We start from the raw sequence: 22,861 nt of genomic DNA, 5'->3' as shown, positions 1-22,861 counted from the left end.
GGAAAATGAAATATAGTGTTTGGGGGAGCTGGTATCAGGATCCCTGTAACAACTCATTGATTTTGAAGAAATTGATCACATTTTCTTGATTAAATGTTGTATGGGGTTTAGGTAGTTATTACAAATAAAAACTTTGAATTTTAAGATTGAAGTGAGTTACATTATTTTTCTAAGAATATCATTTATTGGAAAAGTAAGTTATTTCCTTAAGGTCCTGTTTAAAATGGGTGGTTTGTTTTATATTAATTAATTTCTTTTTAAATTGCTCTTCCAGTTAGAAATTAGCTTCTTAACTGCAGATTGAGAGGTTTAAAATATGCCAATACATGAACCCTACCCCTAGATACTCTGAACAGGTGTGGTACGTATGTGTGTTTAAGCTATAGGTGGTTCCAACAGCCAGCCAGAGCTGAAAACAGCCAACTAGAAGTTTGGTGGGATTCACTCCTTTAGCTGTCAACATTCTGTCAATTATTAATAGAATGCTGTAACAATTAAGTCTTCAGTTGCAGTCTTGAAGGCATGGATTTGTTTGCCAAACTCAGCTACCTTGATTCAGTTCTTACTGTAAACAAGAGCATCTGTAGGTCTCTGTTAGAGCTGGTGCTGGGAACATATATAGTACCATAAGAGGGTAGTCTCTGTTGGGTGTGTACATTTCAACTTTAGACTTATTAATAGTTATATTTAGTTTTCTGTAGGTAGAATATTATCATTTAGTAGCATTTATAATAATAAAGAAACAAAGTCTTTCATTTTTGCTAAATGTTAAATCCTTTATTACATTAGTAAATATACATAATGAAAATATTACTGGTATTCATTTAGCATATATAACACTAATGTATAATGATTTAGTTTTTCATAAATGAGAAAAAGTTTGATTTGATAGTTAAATCATATACTTTCTTCTATTTTCATTTTGTATTTAAAAAATAGCATATCATACTCAATTTCTCTTCAGGATGAAGATATAACACTTCAGATAACAGAGAATGAAGATAATGAAGAAGATGACATGGTTGATGTTATCTGGCGTCAGTTAATATCAAGCTGCCCGTGGCTTTCAGAACTTGATGAAAGTGCAACTGAAGGAGTTATTAAAGTATGGAGGAAAGTTGTAGATAGAATCTTCAGCTTGTACAAACTGTCATGCAGCGCATATTTTACTTTCCTTAAACTCAACGCAGGTCAAGTAGGTAGCACAGTGTTCTGTTTTTAGAAAATTTATTGAGAATTTCTTTCTTAGGAAGCAAAAGTGATATTCTGAGTTTCTTTCTAATTTCTCCCCTTAATCTTTCACTCTTAGATTCCTTTAGATGAGGATGACCCTAGGCTACATTTAAGTCATAGAGCAGAACAGAGCACCGATGACATGATTGTGATGGCTACCTTGCGACTGCTCAGATTGCTTGTGAAACATGCCGGTGAGCTTCGGCAGTATCTGGAACATGGTTTGGAAACAACACCTACAGCTCCATGGAGAGGTGATGGCCCAGTAAAATATTTCAGAAAAAAATTACTTCTGCAGAGGGGATAGATAAAACAACAAAAAAAAATAGTAGGTCCTTAATGTTTATTATTTGGGCTAGAGAAAAGCCACTTTGTTCACAGGATACCCTGGTCGTCTTGTTATACCACTAAGGTGTTCCCTCCTACCTTTCAAGGAAACAGGTTGGAAGCCAAGAGGAACTTTTTTTTTTTTTAAAGAATTATTTAACTTTATTTATTTTATTTATTCATTCATTTATTTTAATTTGATCAGAGAGAGAGAGCGCGCAGGAGAACGAGCGAGCGCGAGCGCAAGCTACCAGGTCCAGGACTTGAACCATGGTCAGCCATGTGGGAGTGTCCAGCACCTTAACCACCAGGCCACCTGCTGGTCCCCAAGAGGAATTTTTTATTTACAAAATGGGCTTTGAAGAGGGAGGTGAAAATATGTTCCAAAAGATTTTGTATATCATTTATCTTCTTTCCTTGTGGGCATTCACAGAAAGAATATTTCTTGAGAACATTTTGAGTTGTTTTTGTGGACTTCGATTATAGCTCTGTAACCTGATTAAATCAGGAAATCAAGAACTATTGTGTATAGTTTTTTGTTATCTCAGGGAGAAAGTCAAAACCCTTAAAATCTGTGTTAATGCTGACGTGTGCCAGGTTTTATCCTTTCCCATCCACCATCCTGACAGTTTTTCATAACTTGAAAATATCTTTCTTTCTTATCCTGAAGGAATTATTCCACAGCTCTTCTCACGCTTAAACCACCCTGAAGTATATGTGCGCCAGAGTATTTGTAACCTCCTCTGCCGTGTGGCTCAAGATTCTCCGCATCTCATCCTGTATCCTGCAATAGTGGGTACCATATCACTTAGTAGTGAATCCCAGGCTTCAGGTATGGAATCCTGAAATACTGCTCTCTTAATTACAAATTATTTTGCTAATAATTTTTGTTGGATCACATTTTTGAGCTTCATGTTTTAGAGTTGGTAAAGTTTGTAGTTTTCTTCAGTAGTTGCAGTCATCACTGAGGAAGTAACTACTATGTATCTGGCACTAGGATATGTATTTTGTACATTATCTTCACTTCCTACAGTAACTACCAAGGCATGGAAAAGTAGAATAACTCTCTCAGGTTTACTGAGATATAACTGGTAGATGAGATTTCAATCAAGTTCTGGACCCTTGCTGGGGGAACACATTTGTTAGAGAGCTATTCATTATCTTCCCCAATATTGAGTTTCTATTAACTGATAATACTAATAAATAGGGTTGGCAGGTGGCGTGGTGGTTAAAGGTACTGAACTCCTACGTGGCCAACTGCAATTCAAGTCCCGAATCTGGTGGCTTGGTTTCTCACTTTCCCTGTTTCTGTCTGTCTTTCTGAGGACAAATTAAAAAAAAAAAAAAAAAAAAAAAAAAACGTAAAATAATTCTTGGGGGAAAAAAAAAACTAGTAAATGTGAAAACTCAACCAGTGTAAAGGAGAATATCCACAACCTTTAGTCATTTTATTGCACAGAAGACGCATTAGTTAAATGAGTTCTCTGGAGTTGAGTAGATATTGATGTTTTCCCTGGCTTGGTAAAAGCAGTTGGGAGTTGGGGGCCAGCAGGTGTTGTGGTTAAAGTGCTGGACTCTCACATGGCTGACCATAGTTCAAGTCCTGGACCCAGCAGCTTTCTCTCTCTCTCTCTGTCTCTCTCTCTCTCTCTAGTGAGCGTGTGTATCCTATAGCAAAATTAAAAAATAATAATAAAATGAAATAAGTAAATAAATAAATAAAAGCATGTGGGAGAAACATTCAAAGTATTTCTTACCCTCATTTGATTATAGGAAATAAATTTTCCTCTGCAATTCCAACTTTACTTGGCAATATTCAAGGCGAAGAATTGCTGGTCTCTGAATGTGAGGGAGGAAGTCCTACCGCTTCTCAGGATAGCAATAAGGATGAACCTAAAAGTGGATTAAATGAAGACCAAGCCATGATGCAGGATTGTTACAGCAAAATTGTAGATAAGTTGTCCTCTGCAAACCCAACTATGGTATTACAGGTATAAAGAAAACAAACTCATGTATTTTAAAGCAATTTTTATTAAGCAAGTCCCCTAAAAAAAACCCTGGACACAAAACCCATCAAAACCATCATGGAATGATATTGTTATTAATATTGAGTAACAAAGCTAATCAAAACTAATTTTACCAATCTGCATTTAATCGACTCAGTAATTAGCGTTCCCTAGTCATATAATGAGCAAGAAATGCACCTTTAACTCCTGATGTCCAGTGTGTGAAGAACTGGGTTGGGCACTGACTCGTACATGAGCTCTTTGGATGTGCCATGTGTGCAGGTTCAGATGCTGGTGGCGGAGCTGCGCAGGGTCACTGTGCTCTGGGATGAGCTGTGGCTGGGAGTTCTGCTACAGCAGCACATGTATGTTCTGAGACGGATTCAGCAGCTTGAAGATGAAGTGAAGAGAGTTCAGAACAACAACACCTTACGCAAGTATGTTTTCATATGCTTTGGTACAGAGGCTGCCTCCTTTTTCTTAATGTGGTGAAATCTATATAACATTAAATTTATTACTCTAACCATTTTTAAGTGGCATTAAGTGAATTCACAACATTGTGCAACTATCACCCCTATTCATCTCCATTGCTTGTTTATTATTTCAAACAAGCTCTTAACTTGGTAAACAGTGACTCACTTTTCCTCTTAACTTTGCATTCTGGTTACTTTTATTCTACTTTCTGTCTCTATGAATTGGTTATTTTAGGTACCTCATATGAGTGGGATCATACATTATTCATCCTTTTGTGTCTGACTTTCACTTAGCACCTAAGATGCTTTTCAGGGATATCTGTGTTGTAGCGTGTATTAGAATTTCATTTCTTTTTAAAAATGTATTGCTATTACTATTTTTTAAAATTTTCTGTAGGGCACATGCACTCATCAGAGAGGGCCAGAGAGAGACAGAGAAAGAGAGTGAGAGAGACAGAGAAAGAGAGTGAGAGAGTGAGAAAGCAAACCATCAGGTCTGGGACTCGAACTGTGGTCAGCCACGTAGGAATCCAGCACTCCAACCATCATGCCATCTGCTAGCCCCTAGAATTTACTCCTTGTTATGGCTTAATATTTAATTGTAGGATTAGCTGCTGGTGTGGTGGTTAAGGTAGGTGAATCCCACATGGTCGACTGTGCTGTTACAGTCCTGGACTCAGCAGCTTGAGTCCACACACTGGGCATGTGTGCGTGTGTGCCCAAAATGCCGATAAGAGAAGAGGAGAAGGGATTGCTGCGTAACTATCCCCTATGGGGGGGGGGGTGCTTTCTCACTTTACCTCTCTTGCCTTTTCTCCGTCTCTTCAATAAGCACATAAATCGTCTAGAAATTAATAATAATAATGATAGTAATATTTCATTGTTTATACTATGCTTTTGTCATTTATCTGTCAATGAACATTTACTTCTGCATTGTGGCTGTGTGATTGTGGTGCTCTGAACACTGGTGTAGAAATCTCTATTTGAATCCTTGATTTCAGTTATTTTGTGTGTATTTTGTGAGTATTTGTATAATACAGTATATTTTCTGAATCATCTGGCAGTTCTATGTTTACTTGGTTTAGGAACCCAAAAACTGTTTCCATAGTAGCTGCACATTTTACATTCCCACCAAGTTAGTGAGGGTTTCCGCTTCTCCTTATGCTTGTCAATACTTGTTTATTTCTCTTTTGTGTAATGGCTATCCTGATGGGTGTAAGGTTAGGTATCTCATGTGGTTTTGATTTGCATTTCCCTCATGATTGATGAAGTTGAACTTATTTTCATGAGCTTATCAGCCATTTGGTTATCTTTGGAGAATGTCAATTCAAGTCCTTGTTTTATTTTTAAATTTTTCATTGTTCCTGATAAGAAAAGTACATGTGTGCGCATGAGAGAGAGCAAGAACCCTTTCCTGCCTTCCAAAGACACAGAGAGGGAGGAAAAGCATCCGTACAACAGGGCTTGGTTGCACTACAATCCTTGTTCTGGTTCTCCATCTCATCAGGATCCTGAACACATTCATGTCTGACATGTTGCTACTGGGGCTGGGTTTTGAACCCCATTGGGCATGTGGTATCTAGCTTCCTTTGCACAGTGATTAGTTGCTATGCTGTGAGACTGGTCTTCATTTCAAATTCTTGACCCTTTTTTGAATTGGGCTGTTTATTGTTGAGTTGTAGGAATTATTTTTTTTTCTTTTATTTAATTTTATTTCTAGTTTTGCTATAGGGCATGTGCACTCACCAGACAGACAGACGGACAGAAAGTGAGAAATCACGCCCCAGGGGAGATGGCCACTCCACAATCCCTTCTCCTCTCCGGATCTTGGGAACGCATGTACAGGCGCTTAGCGTGAGTTTAAGCTACCAGGCCCGGGACTTGAACTGTGGTCTAACCACATGGGAGTCCAGCGACATAGCCATTACACTAACTGCTGCTCCCATGTAGGAATTATTTATATATAATGGATATTAACCAGATACATGATTTGCAAATATTATTTATTGTGCTGTGGGTTGTCTTTTACTTTCTTGATAGTATCTCCTGGTGCACAGAAGTTTTTAATTTTTGACCCAGACATGGTGGTGCTGGTTGTGCTCTGCAGGCTGGGACCACATGAGAAGCTCAGGTTAGATTCTTGGTCCTGTGTAGAGGCCAGACATGGTGGTGTGCACCTGTAATCCCAGTGACTTGGGAGGCTGAAGCAAGAGCATTGAAAGCTTCAGGTTGACCTGTCTCACATCATGAGACTGTCTAGAAAAGAGCTGGACATGGTGATGCATGTCTTCTAGACATAGCTGAGAGGTGGAAGCAGGAGGATCAAGGCATGGCGGGATCTTCTCTTTAAAAAGTAGAAACTTTTTGGGAGTCCAGCAGTTTGCGTAATGGCTATGTCGCTGGACTCCCATGTAGTCGACCGCGGTTCGAGTCCAGGACTCGGTGGCTTAAACTCATGCGGGGTACGTGTGCATGTGTGCCCAAGATCCTGAGAGGAGAATGGAGGAGAAAGGATTGCGGTGTGGCCATCTCCCTTGGGGGATGATTTCTTGCTTTCTATCTCTCTTTCTGTCTCTGTCTCCTCTGGTGAGGACATGCTCTTTATAGCAAAAACCTCTCAAAAAAAGAAAAAGGTAGAAACTTTGTAATTTGGGTGTAATTCAGTTTAGTTTTTCTTTTCTTTTTGATACTGTGCTTCTGGTGCCATGTCCAGGCAATCATTCCCAAATCTTGTTTTCATGGAGCCTGTCCCTGTGTTTTCTTCTAAGATACAGTGTTAGTTCTTGAGTTTGGGTCTTTGATCCGTTTTGGGTTATTTTTTTTTTTTTTTTTTTGCATATGGTTTAAGATAAGGCCCAACTTCATTCTTCTGCTTGGCATCTCCCATTTTCCCTGCAACTTTTATTGAAAAGAGAGGCTGCTCTTTTATGTGTTAGGTTTTTAGAAACAGTGCTGTTAGGTTACTTTGCTAATATGTTATTACCTTATTTAGATTTATTCTTTGAGCTATTTATTTGCACTTGATAAATTTATGTTGTTCTGGGTTTGTGTAGAATCTGAATCTATAATAAGGTTTTGAGTAAAAATATCTTCCTGATCAGAGAAGAGAAAATTGCAATCATGCGGGAAAAACACACGGCGCTGATGAAGCCCATCGTGTTTGCTTTGGAACATGTAAGGAGTATCACAGCAGCCCCTGCAGAAACGCCTCACGAGAAGTGGTTTCAGGATAATTATGGTGATGCGATTGAAAATGCTCTAGAAAAACTGAAGACCCCATCAAACCCTGCAAAGCCTGGAAGCAGTTGGATTCCATTTAAAGAGGTACAAAATCTCAAGAATGCAAATAAAAGGGAAGATTTCTTCTGAGGTGCAAAGTCTAAATAAGTAGACTATTTAATTGAAACACATGACATTGATTGATTGATTGATTGATTGATTGATTGAGAATTTGAGTGCTGGTAAGAAGAGTTGGCAAAGGCACCTGTTCTTTCATGTATGGTGGGTTCATCCCACAGAAGAATGTACCGGAAAAAATTAGCCAAGGGAGGGGTTCTGACCTGGAGCTATATTTGTAGCCTGCTCTATTATCTTCAGAAAAGATAAATTTAATCTTGTGTGCATATAGTTTTTCTTTTTTTTCTAATTATTTTATTTAACTTTATTTATTTATTATCATTATTATTTTCCAGTTTGATCAGAGAGAGACAGAGAGAGAGAGAGAGGAAGTGAGAAAGCAAGCCACCAGGTCCGAGACTTGAACCATGGTCAGCCATGTAGGAGTCCAGCATCTTTAGCCAGTATGCCACTTGCTGGCCCCTGCATATAGTTTTTCTTGAGATGAAAATTCAGTATTGCCCTTTTTTTTTATTGCTGGAGGGTCAAGTATGCTATTAGAGATAGAAAGCACCCCTTGGTATGGCGTGGTCACATCACAATCCTTTTTTCTTCAATTTCTCCATCTTTTTGGGATTTTGGGCATGCGTGCACACTTGCCTAGTATGTGTTTCAAGCTTCCAGGGCCAGAATTTAAACCTCAGTTGGCAATATGGGATCTGGCTCCTACCCCGCACTATAGAGCTGACCCAACAACATTATCTTCATAAGTAATTGTTTTGAACTAAGTTTGTTGTGTGGTACTTAGGATGATTAGTGTTTTTAGGTATTTGAGAACTCTTATCTATTATGTTTTGGTCTCTTAAATTCTATATATATTCTCTTCGGTCTTTGTCTTTTATAGCAAAGCATCATCCGTTGGCAGAGCCTCTTTATTACTTTGAGACTTCTTTTTTTTTTTTTCTTTAGAGTGATTTTTGCTATAGGGGCATATGCCCTTACCAGAAAGACAGAAAGCAAGAAATATTCCAACCTCCAACCCCCCCTACCACCACCACCACCTAGGGGCAATGGCTACAATGGAATCCCTTCTCCATTCTCTTCTTGGGATTTTGGCTACACACCCACACATACCCAGTGTGAGTCTTTAGCCACCAGGTCCAGGACTTGAACCATGGTTGACTACATGGGAGTCCAGTGACGTAACAATTGCACATTCTGCTGGTTCCTTTTTTGTGACTTTAAAAATAAAGTTATTTCATGTATTTCTTCCATGAGACAGACATAGACAGACAGACGGGCAAAGATACAGGCACCCGCAGTAGGGTTCCCATACTGCCTTTTACCCCCAGTCTCAGATGGCAAAGATCACAGACCACTGCAGTGTGGACGTGCTCAGTGAGGTGTACAGTGTCACAGACCCAGAACTTTCCCCATGTGAGTCCATTTGTGTTACTACAATAGCTTTTCAGCTCCTGGGTTCTAACTGCTTTATCTTCCTCTCAGTAAGTAAGAAACTTAGAGGACAGGACAGGAAAAATACTTTTTAAAACGTGAGTATGTGAAGTAAATCATTGAGAAGTAAATCATTGAGAAATTTTTTAATGGTAGTACTTTATAAAAGATAATTTTTAAAAAATTGGGACCAGCAGCTGGCGTCATGGCTATGTCATTGGACTCCAATGTAGTCGACCGCAGTTCAAGTCCCAGATTTCCTGGTGGCTTAAACTCAAACGCCGTGTGTGTGTGTGTGTGTGTGTGTGTGTGTGCCCAAGATCCCAAGAGAAAGGATTGTGGTGTGCCATCTCCCCGGGGGGGTGGATTTCTCACTTTCTGTCTCTTTCTGGTGAGCACTATAGCAAAAACCTCTCAAAAAAAAAAAAAAAGAAAAGGATACTTTCAAAAATTAAAAAGAAGACCTTCAGATTTTAGCAGCTCAAATAAAAAAATTAACTAGAGAAATAGAACTTTGAGGCCAGCTGGTAGGGTAGTGAGGGTAGTGGTTAAAATACTAGACTCCCACATGGCTGACTGTGGTTTGAGGCCCACCCAGACCTGGTGGCTTGAAACTCATGGCAGGAACACGCGTGAGTGCCCAGAATCCTGAGCAGAATGGAGGAGAACAGATAGTGGTATGGCCATCCCTCCTCAAAGGTGATCTCTCACTTTCTCTCTCTTTATCTTTCTCTGGCAAGTACACTTGCAAAATCTCTCTCTTTCTCTTTTTTTTTTTTTAAAGGAAGAAATAGAACTTTATAAAAGTCTCATTTATCTCTGCCTAGCTATATTTGACTCCCTAAAAGTACTGTTTTGAATTAATCATTACCTACTTTTCCTTTTTTTTCTTTTTTTTTTAATTGTTGGAGCACATGTGCACTCACCAAAAAGGGGGAAAAAAGCACCTCCCAGGTGGATGTGGACATCCTACAATTCTTCTCTTTCATTGTTACATCTTCTTGGGATTTTAAGCACACATTTTGTTTGTCAAACCATTTTGTTTGCACAACTGTGCATGCAGTCCATTCTCTGTGATTATTAGAAGGTATTGTGTTTTTCTTTTTTTTGGAGAGGTTTTTGCTATAGGGCGCATGTGCTCGCCAGACAGAGAGACAGAAAGCGAGAAATAACCCCCCGAGGGAATGGCCACTCCACAATCCATTCTCTTCTTGGGATCTTGGGCACGCACACACACCCGGCGTGTTTTAAGCCACTGGGTCCGGGACTCGAACCGCGGTCGACTACATGGGAGTCCAGCGACATAACCATTACGCTAACTGCTGGTCCCGTTTTTCTGCATACTTAAATTGGATTCACACTGTGATCAGTAATGTGGGATCTAGTTGCTTTAATTCCTTGGCTCTGGGGCCAGCCCCATTACCTTCTTTTTAAAAAGTACTTTTTGACGATACATGTATTTCTAAATGATTTACTGTTTGGTTTCTTACCTTTTTTGAGCTTCATTTGAATGGGATCATATTGTGTGTTAGTGTCTGTGTGTGTGTGTGTGTTTTCACTACTTCCATTTTTTAAAAAATCAGTATTGGATTTTTGGTTTTATTTTTTTTTTGGAGAGGTTTTTCACTAGGGTGCTTGCACTCGCCAGACAGACAGAGAGAGACATAGAGACAGAAAGCAAGAAATCACCCCCCAGGGGGGATAGTCACGCCGCAGTCCCTTCTCCTCCATTCTCCTCTCGGGATCTTGGGCACGCACGCATACACGCCTGGCGTGAGTTTTAAGCCACCGGGTCCGGGACGTGAACCGGGGTCGACTACGTGGGAGTCCAGCGACATAGCCATTACGCTAACTGCTGGTTCCCAGTATTAGGTTTTTAAAATGACTGCTTTATGTTTTATGTATAGCCAAACAAGAATCTGTTATGTGCAAATACTATAATCTATCTGTCAGTGGTTAGTTGGAGTGTTTCTAATTATACTTTTCTTTTTTTGATCAAACTTTGTCAAAATTGCTTTAAAAAGTTTCACATGACAGCAGAGACCCAGAGCTCATCAATTCTTGTATAGATTATTGAATTAGTAACTAGGGAGACAACAGTGCTTGCAGTCCATTCTCTGTGATTATTAGAAGGCATTGTGTTTTTCTGCATACTTAAATTGGTCAGAGCTCTAACTCTTTTAAAAATGTTACTTTTTGGTCTTTTCTCTGATTATAGCTTTGAAGTTCACATCATTTCTTCTCCTCTCATGTGATAAAGAGATTGAGCCACATTTTTCTTATATTGGTTTATTGGAAAAGTCTCTATTTTTTTCTATGCAAAAATGTGTCACGATGGGACCAGCAGATGGTGTGATGGTTACGTTGCCGGACTCCCATGTAGTTGACCGTGGTTCGAGTCCCAAACCTGATGATTTTAAAACTCACACCGGGTTTATGTGCGTACGTGCCCGAAATCCCAAGAAGAGAATGAAGCAGAAGGGATTGCAGTCTGGCCATCCCTCTGGCTGTGATTTCTAACTTTCTGTCTCTCTTTCTCTCTGTCTCTCTTGCGAGTGCACACACTATATAGCAAAAAATGCATCATAACTCTTCTGACTACCCAATAATTTAATGTTAATAGTTTTTTAAGTGGCTTCCTAAGTGTGTCTGCCTGACAGCCAACTGCTGGCTGTATCTTTTGCTTTATTATTGCAAGAACTGAATTGCTTTGTTTTGGCATCGTTCAGACATATTTCAACAGTGAGAGGTGAATTTGCTAAAATTTATGAATTTGGTGCTCACAACAGTGATTTCCTTCTATCTCTTGTCATTTCATTACTTGTTTGGACAGAAAGAAGGATCATAACAAAGTAAAAATCACCTAGGGTTTATCAGTATTCTAGTATTTCCCCTCCCAGGATGGCCCACAAACCTAACACTGAATTTAATGTACGAACTATATTTGGATTTTTTACATTTACTTTCTTGTCAAGTTGAATGTGTAAGGAAGTAAGGGTCCTAATTATAATGTCAGCTTGTTTTCTTATCTTATGAATATAGATAATGCTGAGTTTGCAACAGAGAGCACAGAAACGTGCAAGCTATATCTTGCGTCTTGAAGAAATCAGTCCGTGGTTGGCTGCCATGACCAACACTGAAATTGCTCTTCCTGGGGAAGTCTCAGCCAGAGACACTGTCACAATCCACAGTGTGGGTGGAACCATCACAATCTTACCGACTAAAACCAAGCCAAAGAAACTTCTCTTCCTAGGATCAGATGGGAAGAGCTATCCTTACCTTTTCAAAGGTAGGATTCAAAAATTCTCCTTTTTTTAAGAGCATTAGCTTTATTATTAATGTTGGTTTGTATGTGTGATAGGAGAGCATTGTTTTGGGACATTCTTGTTATATCATTAATGTCCAGGAGTATCCTGTATGATTATTTTTGAAAGATTTTCTACCCTTGGGTCAAGTAGGTGGTGTGGTGGTTACAGTGTTGGACTACCACATGGCCGACCATGGTTCAAGTCCTGGACCTGGTGGCTTGAAAATTATGCCAGGCGCATGTGTGTGCATGCCCCAAATCCCAAAGGGAGTGGATGAGAAGGAATTGTGGCATCGCTGTCCTCCAGGGTGAGGTGATTCTCACTTGCCCTCTCACTGTCTCTCTCTCATGAGTGTATGTACCCTATGACAAATCCTTAAGATAAAAAAAAGATTTTCTAACCTTTACCACACAGCCCGCCCCCAACCTCCAGCATATGAATGTGTGTAAGCAGAACTGTTAGCTGTGTTTGTATTTTGTCACTGACTAGAGTTCTCTAATGCTTTCCAGTGTGCCTCATTGTGGTTCTGCTATACAAAAAAGACAGAAAAATGGTGTGCACCCAGCCCTGTTTGGCTCCCTACCTACCCTGGCTAATTTAATTTTTTTTCCCCTAGGACTGGAGGATTTACATCTGGATGAGAGAATAATGCAGTTCCTATCTATTGTGAATACCATGTTTGCTACAATTAATCGCCAGGAAACACCCCGTTTCCATGCTCGGCACTATTCTGTGACACCACTAGGAACACGATCAGGACTAATCCAGTGGGTAGATGGAGCCACACCCTTGTTTGGTCTTTACAAACGATGGCAACAACGGGAAGCTGCCTTACAGGCACAGAAGGTTGATTAAAATTAAGATATATGTGTACTTTTAAGTGTGTATTTTAGCCCATGCTCTGTTACGTGAAATATATTTATTTAGTCTTTAGAATTCATCACTGTGGGATCATTTTGGGTTGTCGGAAAAGTTGTGATGTATTTTTTTTTCTTTTCCTTTATTTTTTTTTTAAAGAATTATTTTTATTTAACTTTATTATTATTATTTTCTAGTTTGGGCAGAGAGAGAGAGAAAGTGAGAAAGCAAACCATCATGTATGGGACTAGAACCATGGTCGGCCATGTGCGAGTCCAGGGACTGGCCTAAGCACAAAGATTTTTTTTTTTTTGACTATAGGGGGCATGCACTCACCAGAGAGACAGAAAGCAAAAATCTCCTTCCAGGGGGGTTGGCCACACTGCAGTCCCTTCTCCTTCTTTCTCCTCCTGGGATCTTGGGCACACACGCACATGTGCCTGCGTGAGTTTAAGCCATTGGGTCTAGGACTCTAACTGTGGTCAACTTACATGGGAGTCCAGCGACATAGCCATTGTACCAACTGTTGGTCCCAAAGCGCAAAGATACTAAGATGCATATGATTTGATCTTAACTTCAGGATCCCCATTCTAGCTTTAAAAACAAAACAAAATATCAACCCAATTAGGAATACAAGGAGACAAGCGATTGAAAAAAAAAAAAGCTAGGTTTTAAAAGCTGGCATAGGAGACTGTAGTACATACAGATAGTGAAGGTTAAATTAAAGATTGGAATTAGAGAAGGGCTTTCTAATCTTTATGTATTGTATTTCTGAGTAGCTGTTAATTTGATTGATATATTGATGATTAAGTCATATTGCTAAAAAAATTAAAAGTGTCCATAAATGAATTATGAATTATTTTGGGGTCATTTGCCTCAGCCTCTCAGCTGGGATCACAGGTGAGTGCCACTGTGCCTGGCATAGTCCAAGATCTGAACCTCCCAGTGGTCCAACCTAGCATAGCAGTGTCCTCCTTTTTTCCCCACCATGTCTGGGCCTAGACCAAGTTTTCAATGAAGTAGTAGTGCCTAATTAGAAGAAAGAATGCACATTATCAGATAACATTGTCCAGTAGAATTGGCTATTTTGTGCATGAAATTGAGCTGGATAAGTAGATAATACTACTGAAAACACAGTTTTTAAAATACTGCTTTCTATCCAGTGAGGTTTATCCAAGGTACAATAATTGCTAGTTGAAATAAATTCAAAATAATATCTGTCCTTAAATAAAATAAAGTTGATCTTTCTTTCTTTAAAAAATATTTTTTTTAAAGGCGCAAGATTCCTACCAGACTCCTCAGAATCCTGGAATTGTGCCCCGTCCTAGCGAGCTTTATTATAGTAAAATTGGCCCTGCTTTGAAAACAGTTGGGCTTAGCCTGGATGTGTCCCGCCGGGACTGGCCTCTTCATGTAATGAAGGCAGTGTTAGAAGAATTGATGGAGGCCACACCCCCAAATCTCCTTGCTAAAGAGCTGTGGTCATCTTGTACAACACCTGATGAGTGGTGGAGAGTTACACAGGTATGTCCTTTGTTCCATTTTTAGTATTGTATTTTTTATTTATTTTAAAAAATTTGCTATAGGATGGATACCCTTGTTGGAGAGAGGGAGAGAAATCATCCTCCAGAGGGGAAGGGCATACCACAGTTTCTTCTCCTCTCGGGATTTTGGGCATGCATACTCATATGCCTTGCATTTTTTCAAGCTATGGGGTCCAGAACTGGAACTGCGCAGTTGGCCACATGGGATATATATAGCTTCCATAACTGTGATGTCACCTGGCTATACTGTCCTTTTGGATTGTAGTCAAGATAATTTCTTTTATGTGCTACCTCCTTGTCTTTCTTGTTTGTCCTCCTTTCTTCATCTCTCCAGCTTTTGTAGTTTTGGGCCCAGAACCTGAATCTTTTTTTTCGTTTGTTTGTTTTCTTTTTGCTGCAGGGTGCGTGTGCTTCTTGGAGATAGAGAGAAAGTGAGAAATCACCCTCGAGGGTGATGGCCATGCTACAGTCTCATCTCCTCCATTCTCTTCTTGGGATTTTGGGCACTCATGCACATGTGCCCAGTGTGTTTTTCAAGCCCCCCTAGGTTTGAAACTCAAACATTGCGGTTGCCCATATGGGGTCCAACTGCCTTAACTACTGTCCCACTGACCGATCCTTGAATCTTACATTGCAATTATAAAGGTGTGACTTTGACTTTGTCTGAGGCAAGATGGGAACGAGCCATAGAGGAAATGGAAAGGAGAATGAAAACTTTTTAGCAAGGGGAAAATGAGGGAAACTAAACAAAAGTTGTTTTTCTTTTTTTCTTTAGAGAGATTTTTGCTATAGGGTGTGTGGGTTTGCCGGAGAGACAGCCAGAGACAGACAGAAAGCAAGAAATCACCCCCTGGGGGGATGGCCACACCGCAATCCCTTCTCTTGGGATTTTGTGTTTGCATGCATGCATGCCCAACGTGAGTTTTAAGCTGTTGGGTCCAGGACTCGAACCATAGTCAGCTATGTGGGAGTCTAGCGACATAACCATTATGCCATCTGCTGATTCCCAAAAGTTGTTTTTCTAAAGTCCAGTGTTGGGCTAACGAATAACTAGAACAAAAGCGATGTATACACCTGCTCCAGCAGAGCCTGTGTGAGCACATGCAGCAAGGCCATGGAGCACTTTTTATTTATATATTTTAAAATAAGGGGGTGGGATCATGGAATTTCATGAATTTTTAAACATTAAGACTATGTTGGAGAGAAATTTGTTATAGGTACTTATTAACTTGTTCTCCTCACTGCCTCTTCCTTAGTCTTATGCCAGATCTACTGCAGTCATGTCTATGGTTGGATACATAATTGGCCTTGGAGATAGACATCTGGATAATGTTCTCATAGATATGACGACCGGAGAAGTTGTTCACATAGATTACAATGTTTGCTTTGAAAAAGGTAAAATGTCAGTGAACTCTTTCATTTATGTGAGGGTCAAATGTTTTTGGTAAAAGTACAAAAATATAACAATCTCTCTTTTCAAGGTAAAAGCCTTAGAGTTCCTGAGAAAGTACCTTTTCGAATGACACAAAACATTGAAACAGCATTGGGTGTAACTGGAGTAGAAGGTGTTTTTAGGCTTTGCGGTGAGCAGGTATGCTGTTTTTTTTTTTTTTTTCCCCTTCTGACTGTTAGTGTGCCTATTAACTGAACAAAACCTGTGGAATGAAAAAAAAATCACTTTAATGAGAAAAACTTAAAGAAAAACTTAATTAAAACTCTTCTGAAAATAGGTTCTGCATATCATGCGACGTGGCAGAGAGACTCTGTTGACATTGCTGGAGGCCTTTGTGTATGACCCCCTGGTGGACTGGACAGCTGGAGGCGAGGCAGGGTTTGCTGGTGCTGTCTATGGTGGAGGTGGCCAGCAGGCTGAGAGCAAGCAGAGCAAGAGAGAAATGGAGCGAGAGATTACTCGTAGCCTCTTTTCTTCCAGAGTAGCTGAAATTAAGGTAAAGTTCGATGATGCGATTAGTCACTGTTGTCTTTTTGTTAATAGAATAAACATATTGATAAAAAAGTTAGATAAACTGTTCTCTAAGTTGTGTGTGTGTGTTGTTTTATTTTGGCAAAACTAGTATAGAGTGTTGAAATGGCAGTGATAGGGCAGTCTGACGCCCCATCTGTTTTTAGGCAGTGCTCCCACACAGAGACACACAGTTAAACATAACTCTCAAGAAGTGGGTATTGATTTGGAAAAATTCTAAGTTTCAAAATACATCAAAATGTCTTTATAATGATGGTTATAAATGTTCTTTAATTGGATAGTCTCCCCTCTTATCTAGTAGCTAGTAATGCTAATCTTGTTCTGTGTTGTGTACTGGTAACATGAAATTGAGTCTGTCAGTGTATGGCTATATGAACTTGGACTCAGAAGTTATCTTTGTCAATGGGGTTGATAGTGTTTTGTGTTTTTTTTTTTTTTTTTTTTTTGCTTTATGGTGCATGTGCTTGCCGGAGAGACAGAGAAATCACCCCCCAGAGGAGATGGCCATGGTGCAATCCCTTCTCCTCTGTTTTCCTCTCAGGATTTTAGGCATGCATGCACATGCGCCCTGCATGAGTTATAAGCTGCCGGGACCAGTATTCAAACCGTAACTGTGGTTGACTGTGTGGGAGTCCAGCGATGTAACCATTTGCCATCTGATGATCCACAGATACTGAGATTTAAATAGAATATGTATAAAATGTCCTTTTAACACGAGCCTTCTTCCTATTTTAAAATTATTTTATTTAACTTTATTTATTTTAATTTGACCAGGGAGGGACAGTGAGAAACAGAAAGAGGGAAAATGAGACAGCAAGCTGCCAGGTCCGAGACTCGAATTGTGGTTGGACATGTGGGAGTCCAGCACTTTAACCACTATGTCACCTGCTGTCTCCAAGAATATTCTTAATCATGATAACTTTTTACAGGTGAACTGGTTTAAGAACAGGGATGAGATGCTGGTTGTGCTTCCCAAGCTGGATACCAGCTTAGATGAATACTTGAGTTTGCAAGAGCAACTGACAGATGTGGAAAAACTTCAAGGCAAACTGCTGGAGGAGATAGAATTTCTAGAAGGAGCAGAAGGAGTGGATCATCCTTCTCATACTCTGCAACATAGGTAGTTTTACAACAGATTTTTTTTTGTTTGTTTCTAAATATATGCCATTAAGGAGATTTTTCATATTTCTGTCAATTTTGATTATAATTATTATAACAACTCAAATGATCAAAGCTTTCTCAAGGACTGTCATTTCAAACTGTTACTAAACAATGATTCACATAAACAGTTTTCTCTATTTAATTTGTATGTTTGACTAATTTTGTGAGTATGTATAGTGGCTAGAATACTGAACTTGGATTTAGAAAACCTGGTTTTATTTTTTTCCTTTCAGTTGTGTCCAAATTCCTGTTCATTTGCACAGCTGCAGTTAAGGTGTCTTCTTCATTGAGATTTTAAGCATTTAGTAGGATGATCTAAATGAAGGGACTTTTTTTTTGAGAGATTTTTTTTTTTTGTAGGGCATGTGTGCTCACTAGAGAGACAGAGAGAGAGAGTGACAGGAAGTAAGAAATCACCCCTGGGAGGATGGTCACGTAGCAGTCCCTTTTCCTCCGTTTCCCTCTTGGGGACTTAGGCATCCATGCACATGCACCTGGCGTGAGTTTTGAAGTCATTGGGTCTGGGATTCAAACCACAGTCAACTATGTGGGAGTCCAGCGACGTAACCATTATGCCATCTGCTGGTCCCCAGTGAGTGAACTTTTAACATATAGCCAGTTCTCAGTAGAGGATAGTTTGAATATGCAGGTGCTAAGCATTTATTTCATGAGGCTTTGTCCCAACCCGCAGGACAGTTGAACAGGTTTCCTGAGGGAAGGAGTGAGAGACTGGACGAATGACACAATGTTACAGCATGGGGACGACACAGTGTTACAACTCTTCAGGGTCGTCTGTTTATTGTGGGCCAGGGATTGTGGTTATATACATGTTGTTGGGTGGTGATTGGTTGTTCTATATGTAAATGAAGGATTGTAAAAGGTGGGTTATGATTGGTTGCTTTAGTGGACCAATGATAAGGTGCCGGATATGCAAATCTGAGGGATTCTATGCTCACCAATTGGAAGTGGCCAATCAGAGTATGGTTTTGAAGGTGAGGTTTTGAAGGGGAGCCAATTGTGACCTTTGGTATTGTGTAATTGTTTGCTCTCTGAGAAACCAAAACGTAAGGGCCTCCTAAGATGGCAATAGTAAGATATTCATGAAAATGGCCTCGGCAGACTTGCTGGTGTGCAGCCTCCCACAAGGCTTGACAAAGATCTGTCCAGGATCAGTCTTTAACCTTTAAGGTACCCAAAACTTGGCAGATATGGTAGAGTTTTATTTAAAATGTTGTGAGCGTAGTTGAAGAAATTACGGGGTCAGGAAAATGAAAGGTAAGGGACACTTGAGTAGGGTCCTCAGAATGAAAAGTACCTTAATAGGCAGTACAAGTATTTGAATAAAGTCCAGGTTATGAAGGTATGTAGGAAAAAAGAGCAGCAGGTGATCTGACCTTTTTGCTGTAACTTTTTATTTTTAAAATTTCTAAATTTAATTTTTTTAGGTATTCTGAACATACTCAACTACAGACTCAGCAGAGAGCTGTTCAAGAAGCAATCCAGGTGAAGCTGAATGAATTTGAACAGTGGATAACACATTACCAGGCTGCATTCAATAACTTAGAAGCAACACAGCTTGCAAGTTTGCTTCAGGAGATAAGCACACAAATGGACCTTGGTATGTATAGATTGACTTGTCCAAATGTAAGCATATGAGTTTGTAGTTGTGCATCTGTGTGTGTGGTTCAGCTTTGTGCTTCTTTTCAGTGACTGTGGTCTTGAAATCGTTTCACTGTGATTGTTATTGTCTTTTACCAAAAGGTCCCCCAAGCTATGTGCCAGCGACAGCCTTTCTGCAGAATGCTGGCCAGGCCCACTTGATTAGCCAGTGCGAGCAGCTGGAGGGGGAGGTTGGTGCTCTTCTGCAGCAGAGGCGCTCTGTGCTGCGTGGCTGCCTGGAGCAGCTGCATCACTACGCAACTGTAGCTCTGCAGTATCCAAAGGCCATATTTCAGAAACATCGGATTGAGCAGTGGAAGACCTGGATGGAAGAGCTCATTTGTAACACCACAGTAGAGCGCTGTCAGGAACTCTACAGGAAGTAGGTCAAGGGCAGTTAATTTTCTTTATGTTTTTATTGGGGCTGGAAGTAGAGTTGTGTTCTATTCTTAAATTGCATTTGTAATTTTTCTGCAAGAAATGGCTGTTAGATGGAACTTTAAAAAAAAGATTTGAATTTTATTCATTATTTTTATTATTACTTAATTTGCCGTACGGTATAGATGCTCACCACAGAGAGAGAGAAAGAAAACAAGCCTCTAGTTCCAGGACTCCAACCATGGTTGGCCATGTGAAAGTCCAGCACCCTAACCACGACACCCCCTACTGGCCCCATTAGATGAAGCTTCAATGGAGTCACTTTTGTTTTGGATTTAAGAGAATTTGTGCTTGTTTTCCTTTATGAAACAGTGTGTTTTCCTTAGTTAAAACATATCCCAGAGTAAGAGTAAGAGTGGTAGAATTGATTTAAGGAGAGCAGTGCTAAGCATTGTCACTTAGCAATAAGTCATCTTAGGAAGTTGCTTAATTAAGTTCTTGAGACTTCCTATCTGTAAAATGCAAATAATGGTATTTTTAAAAAAGAATTAATTTTATTATTATTTTTTAAATTTGCTATAGGACACATATGCTCACCAAAGGCAGGGATGAGGAGTGAGAAAGCAAGCTGGGACTCAAACTGCAGTTGGCCATGCGGGAGTCCAATGCCTCAACCACCATGCCACCTCCTGGCCCACAAATAATGATTTCTACTCTTTGATGATGAAATGCAATTTCTGTACAGTGCGAACTTTATTTACAAGCACATCTATTTTATTTTTGTAGATATGAAATGCAGTATGCTCCCCAGCCACCACCAACAGTGTGTCAGTTCATCACAGCCACTGAGATGACTCTGCAGCGGTATGCAGCTGACATAAACAGCAGACTTATTAGACAAGTGGAACGTTTGAAACAAGAAGCCGTCACTGTGCCAGTTTGTGAAGATCAGTTGAAAGAAATTGAACGTTGCATTAAAGTTTTTCTTCATGAGAATGGAGATGAAGGATCTTTGAGTCTAGCAAGTGTCATTATTTCTGCCCTTTGTACTCTTACCAGGTGAGTTAGCTAACTTCATATTGCACCATTGTATTTTCTGATGTTTATTGAATTTCAGTGTTTTATTTTTTTATTTTAAGCATTATTGATTTATTTAACTCTATTTATTCAGTTATTTATTTATATTTTACCAGAAAGGGACAGAGTGAGAGAACAAGAAAGATAGAGAAAGTGAGAAAGGAAGCCACCAGGTCTGGGACTCAAATCGTAGTCGGCCATGTTGGAATCCAGCACCTTTCACTACCACACCACCTGCCGACTCCCATATGTTGTATTTCAAATCCTGAACTAAAGATGTTCCTTTACTTTCTGTAGTCTTGCCCAGTGTTACAGGTGCTTTCTTTGTTTTCAGATTTTGAAGTACCCATTTTAGTATTTATGTCCTACTAAATCAGTTTCACCTACAAATATTTTCTGCATCTAGGAGGAACCTAATGATGGAAGGTGCAGCTTCAAGTGCTGGGGAGCAGCTAGTTGATCTGACTTCTCGAGATGGAGCCTGGTTCTTGGAGGAGCTCTGCAGTATGAGTGGAAATGTCACCTGCTTGGTCCAGTTACTGAAGCAGTGCCACCTGGTACCACAGGACTTAGACATTCCAAACCCTGTGGAGGCATCAGAAGCAGTTCACTTAGCCAATGGAGTCTACACCTCACTTCAAGTGAGTACTTTTAATTTGCCTTAAACTTTGCAAATTTGTAAGTATGTTTTCTTTTTGTAAAATTATTTTATTTGACTTTACTTATTTATTTATTTTAATTTGACCAGAGAGGGACAGAGTAAGAATGAAAGAGAGAGAGAAAGTGAGAAAGCAGGCCACCAGATCTGGGACTTGAATCATGATTGGCCATGTGGGAGTCCAGCGCCCTTAATCACCATGCCACCTTCTGGCCCCAAATTTTACAAATTTTGTTTTAGATATTGAACATTTTCTTTCTCATTTCCTTAATCCAGAAAAGCCATTTGACTTCCCCTTTTTAATGTTGCATAAGCAGGACCAGCGGGTGGTGTGGTAGTTAAGGGCTCTGGACTCCCACATGGCTGACCACAGTATGCATACTGGACCCTGGTGACTTGCTTTCTCACTTTCCCTCCCTGTCTCACTCCCTGTGTGATCAAATTAAAATAAATAAAGTTAAATAAACTAATTCTTTAAAAAATTGTTGCATAAGCAGTCATTAAAAATAAAGATGTGAGTTTTCCAGCTGTAACTTGGTTATAATTCTGTAAGTTTGTTTAAATGTGTGACACTAAGTCTCCAAATGTTTGTGTTGTGTAAGCTCAATAAGCATTAAAATATGGTTCTCACTTATTTCTAGGAATTGAATTCGAATTTCCGGCAAATTATCTTTCCTGAAGCACTTAGATGTTTAATGAAGGGGGAATACACACTAGAAAGTATGCTTCAGGAGCTGGACACTCTTATCGAGCAGACAACTGATGGTGTTCCCCTGCAGACTCTAGTTGAATCTCTTCAAGCCTATTTAAGGAATGCAGCTATGGGACTAGAAGAAGAAACACATGCTCATTACATCGATGTTGCCAGGCAAGTGAATGCCAACAATGCCCTGTTGCCTAATGAAAGACCTGGGGTAGCCAGATAAAGGGATCCTGAGCTCTTAGTTTACTTTCAATTTCTAGGACAGGTATAATTGCTCTTAAATGTTTATATACCTATCTTTTCTTTGCGGGGGGAACTTTTTGGCTATAGGGGTGCGTGCGCTTGCCAGAAAGACAGAGACAGAGAGACAGAAAGTGAGAAATCACCCCCCGGGGGATGGCCACACTGCAATCCCTTCCCTTCCATTCTCCTCTCGGATCTTGGACATGTACACACACGCGCCCAGTGTGAGTTTAAGCTACTGGGCCTGGGACTCAACCATGGTGGACTACATGGGAATCCAGTGACATTGCCATTACACCAACTGCTGGTCTCTATACACCTATCTTTTTAAGAATACTTTTTATTTTGAAACAATTACAGATTCATAGGAAATATTATAAAGAAAAAAATGTACAGGCTTCATCCCTCATCCAGTGTTAATGTTTTGCATGCCCATAATACGGTAACAGCAGCACAAA

General features: G+C 39.8%; 1 protein-coding gene across 1 annotated transcript in view; it reads left to right on the top strand.

The window, feature by feature from the left end:
* Positions 1-22,861, top strand: part of SMG1 (SMG1 nonsense mediated mRNA decay associated PI3K related kinase) — a gene marked incomplete in the record, with an annotated part of 101,565 nt that overhangs the window by 57,223 nt on the left and 21,481 nt on the right. Inside the window, 18 exon segments of the mRNA XM_014587089.2 lie at positions 965-1,195; positions 1,310-1,487; positions 2,231-2,392; positions 3,334-3,551; positions 3,849-4,003; positions 7,141-7,363; positions 11,873-12,119; positions 12,755-12,984; positions 14,272-14,520; positions 15,797-15,935; positions 16,022-16,131; positions 16,271-16,489; positions 17,454-17,644; positions 19,131-19,303; positions 19,447-19,726; positions 20,509-20,781; positions 21,206-21,440; positions 22,099-22,325. Coding sequence (XP_014442575.1) covers positions 965-1,195; positions 1,310-1,487; positions 2,231-2,392; positions 3,334-3,551; positions 3,849-4,003; positions 7,141-7,363; positions 11,873-12,119; positions 12,755-12,984; positions 14,272-14,520; positions 15,797-15,935; positions 16,022-16,131; positions 16,271-16,489; positions 17,454-17,644; positions 19,131-19,303; positions 19,447-19,726; positions 20,509-20,781; positions 21,206-21,440; positions 22,099-22,325 — 3,740 coding nt within the window.

This window comes from Tupaia chinensis, unplaced genomic scaffold (genome assembly GCF_000334495.1).
Source record: "Tupaia chinensis unplaced genomic scaffold, TupChi_1.0 Scaffold000182_1, whole genome shotgun sequence".
Taxonomy (NCBI): domain Eukaryota; kingdom Metazoa; phylum Chordata; class Mammalia; order Scandentia; family Tupaiidae; genus Tupaia; species Tupaia belangeri.
The sequence above is the reverse complement of the archived record's forward strand: the minus strand, read 5'-3'. Positions and strand labels throughout refer to the sequence as shown.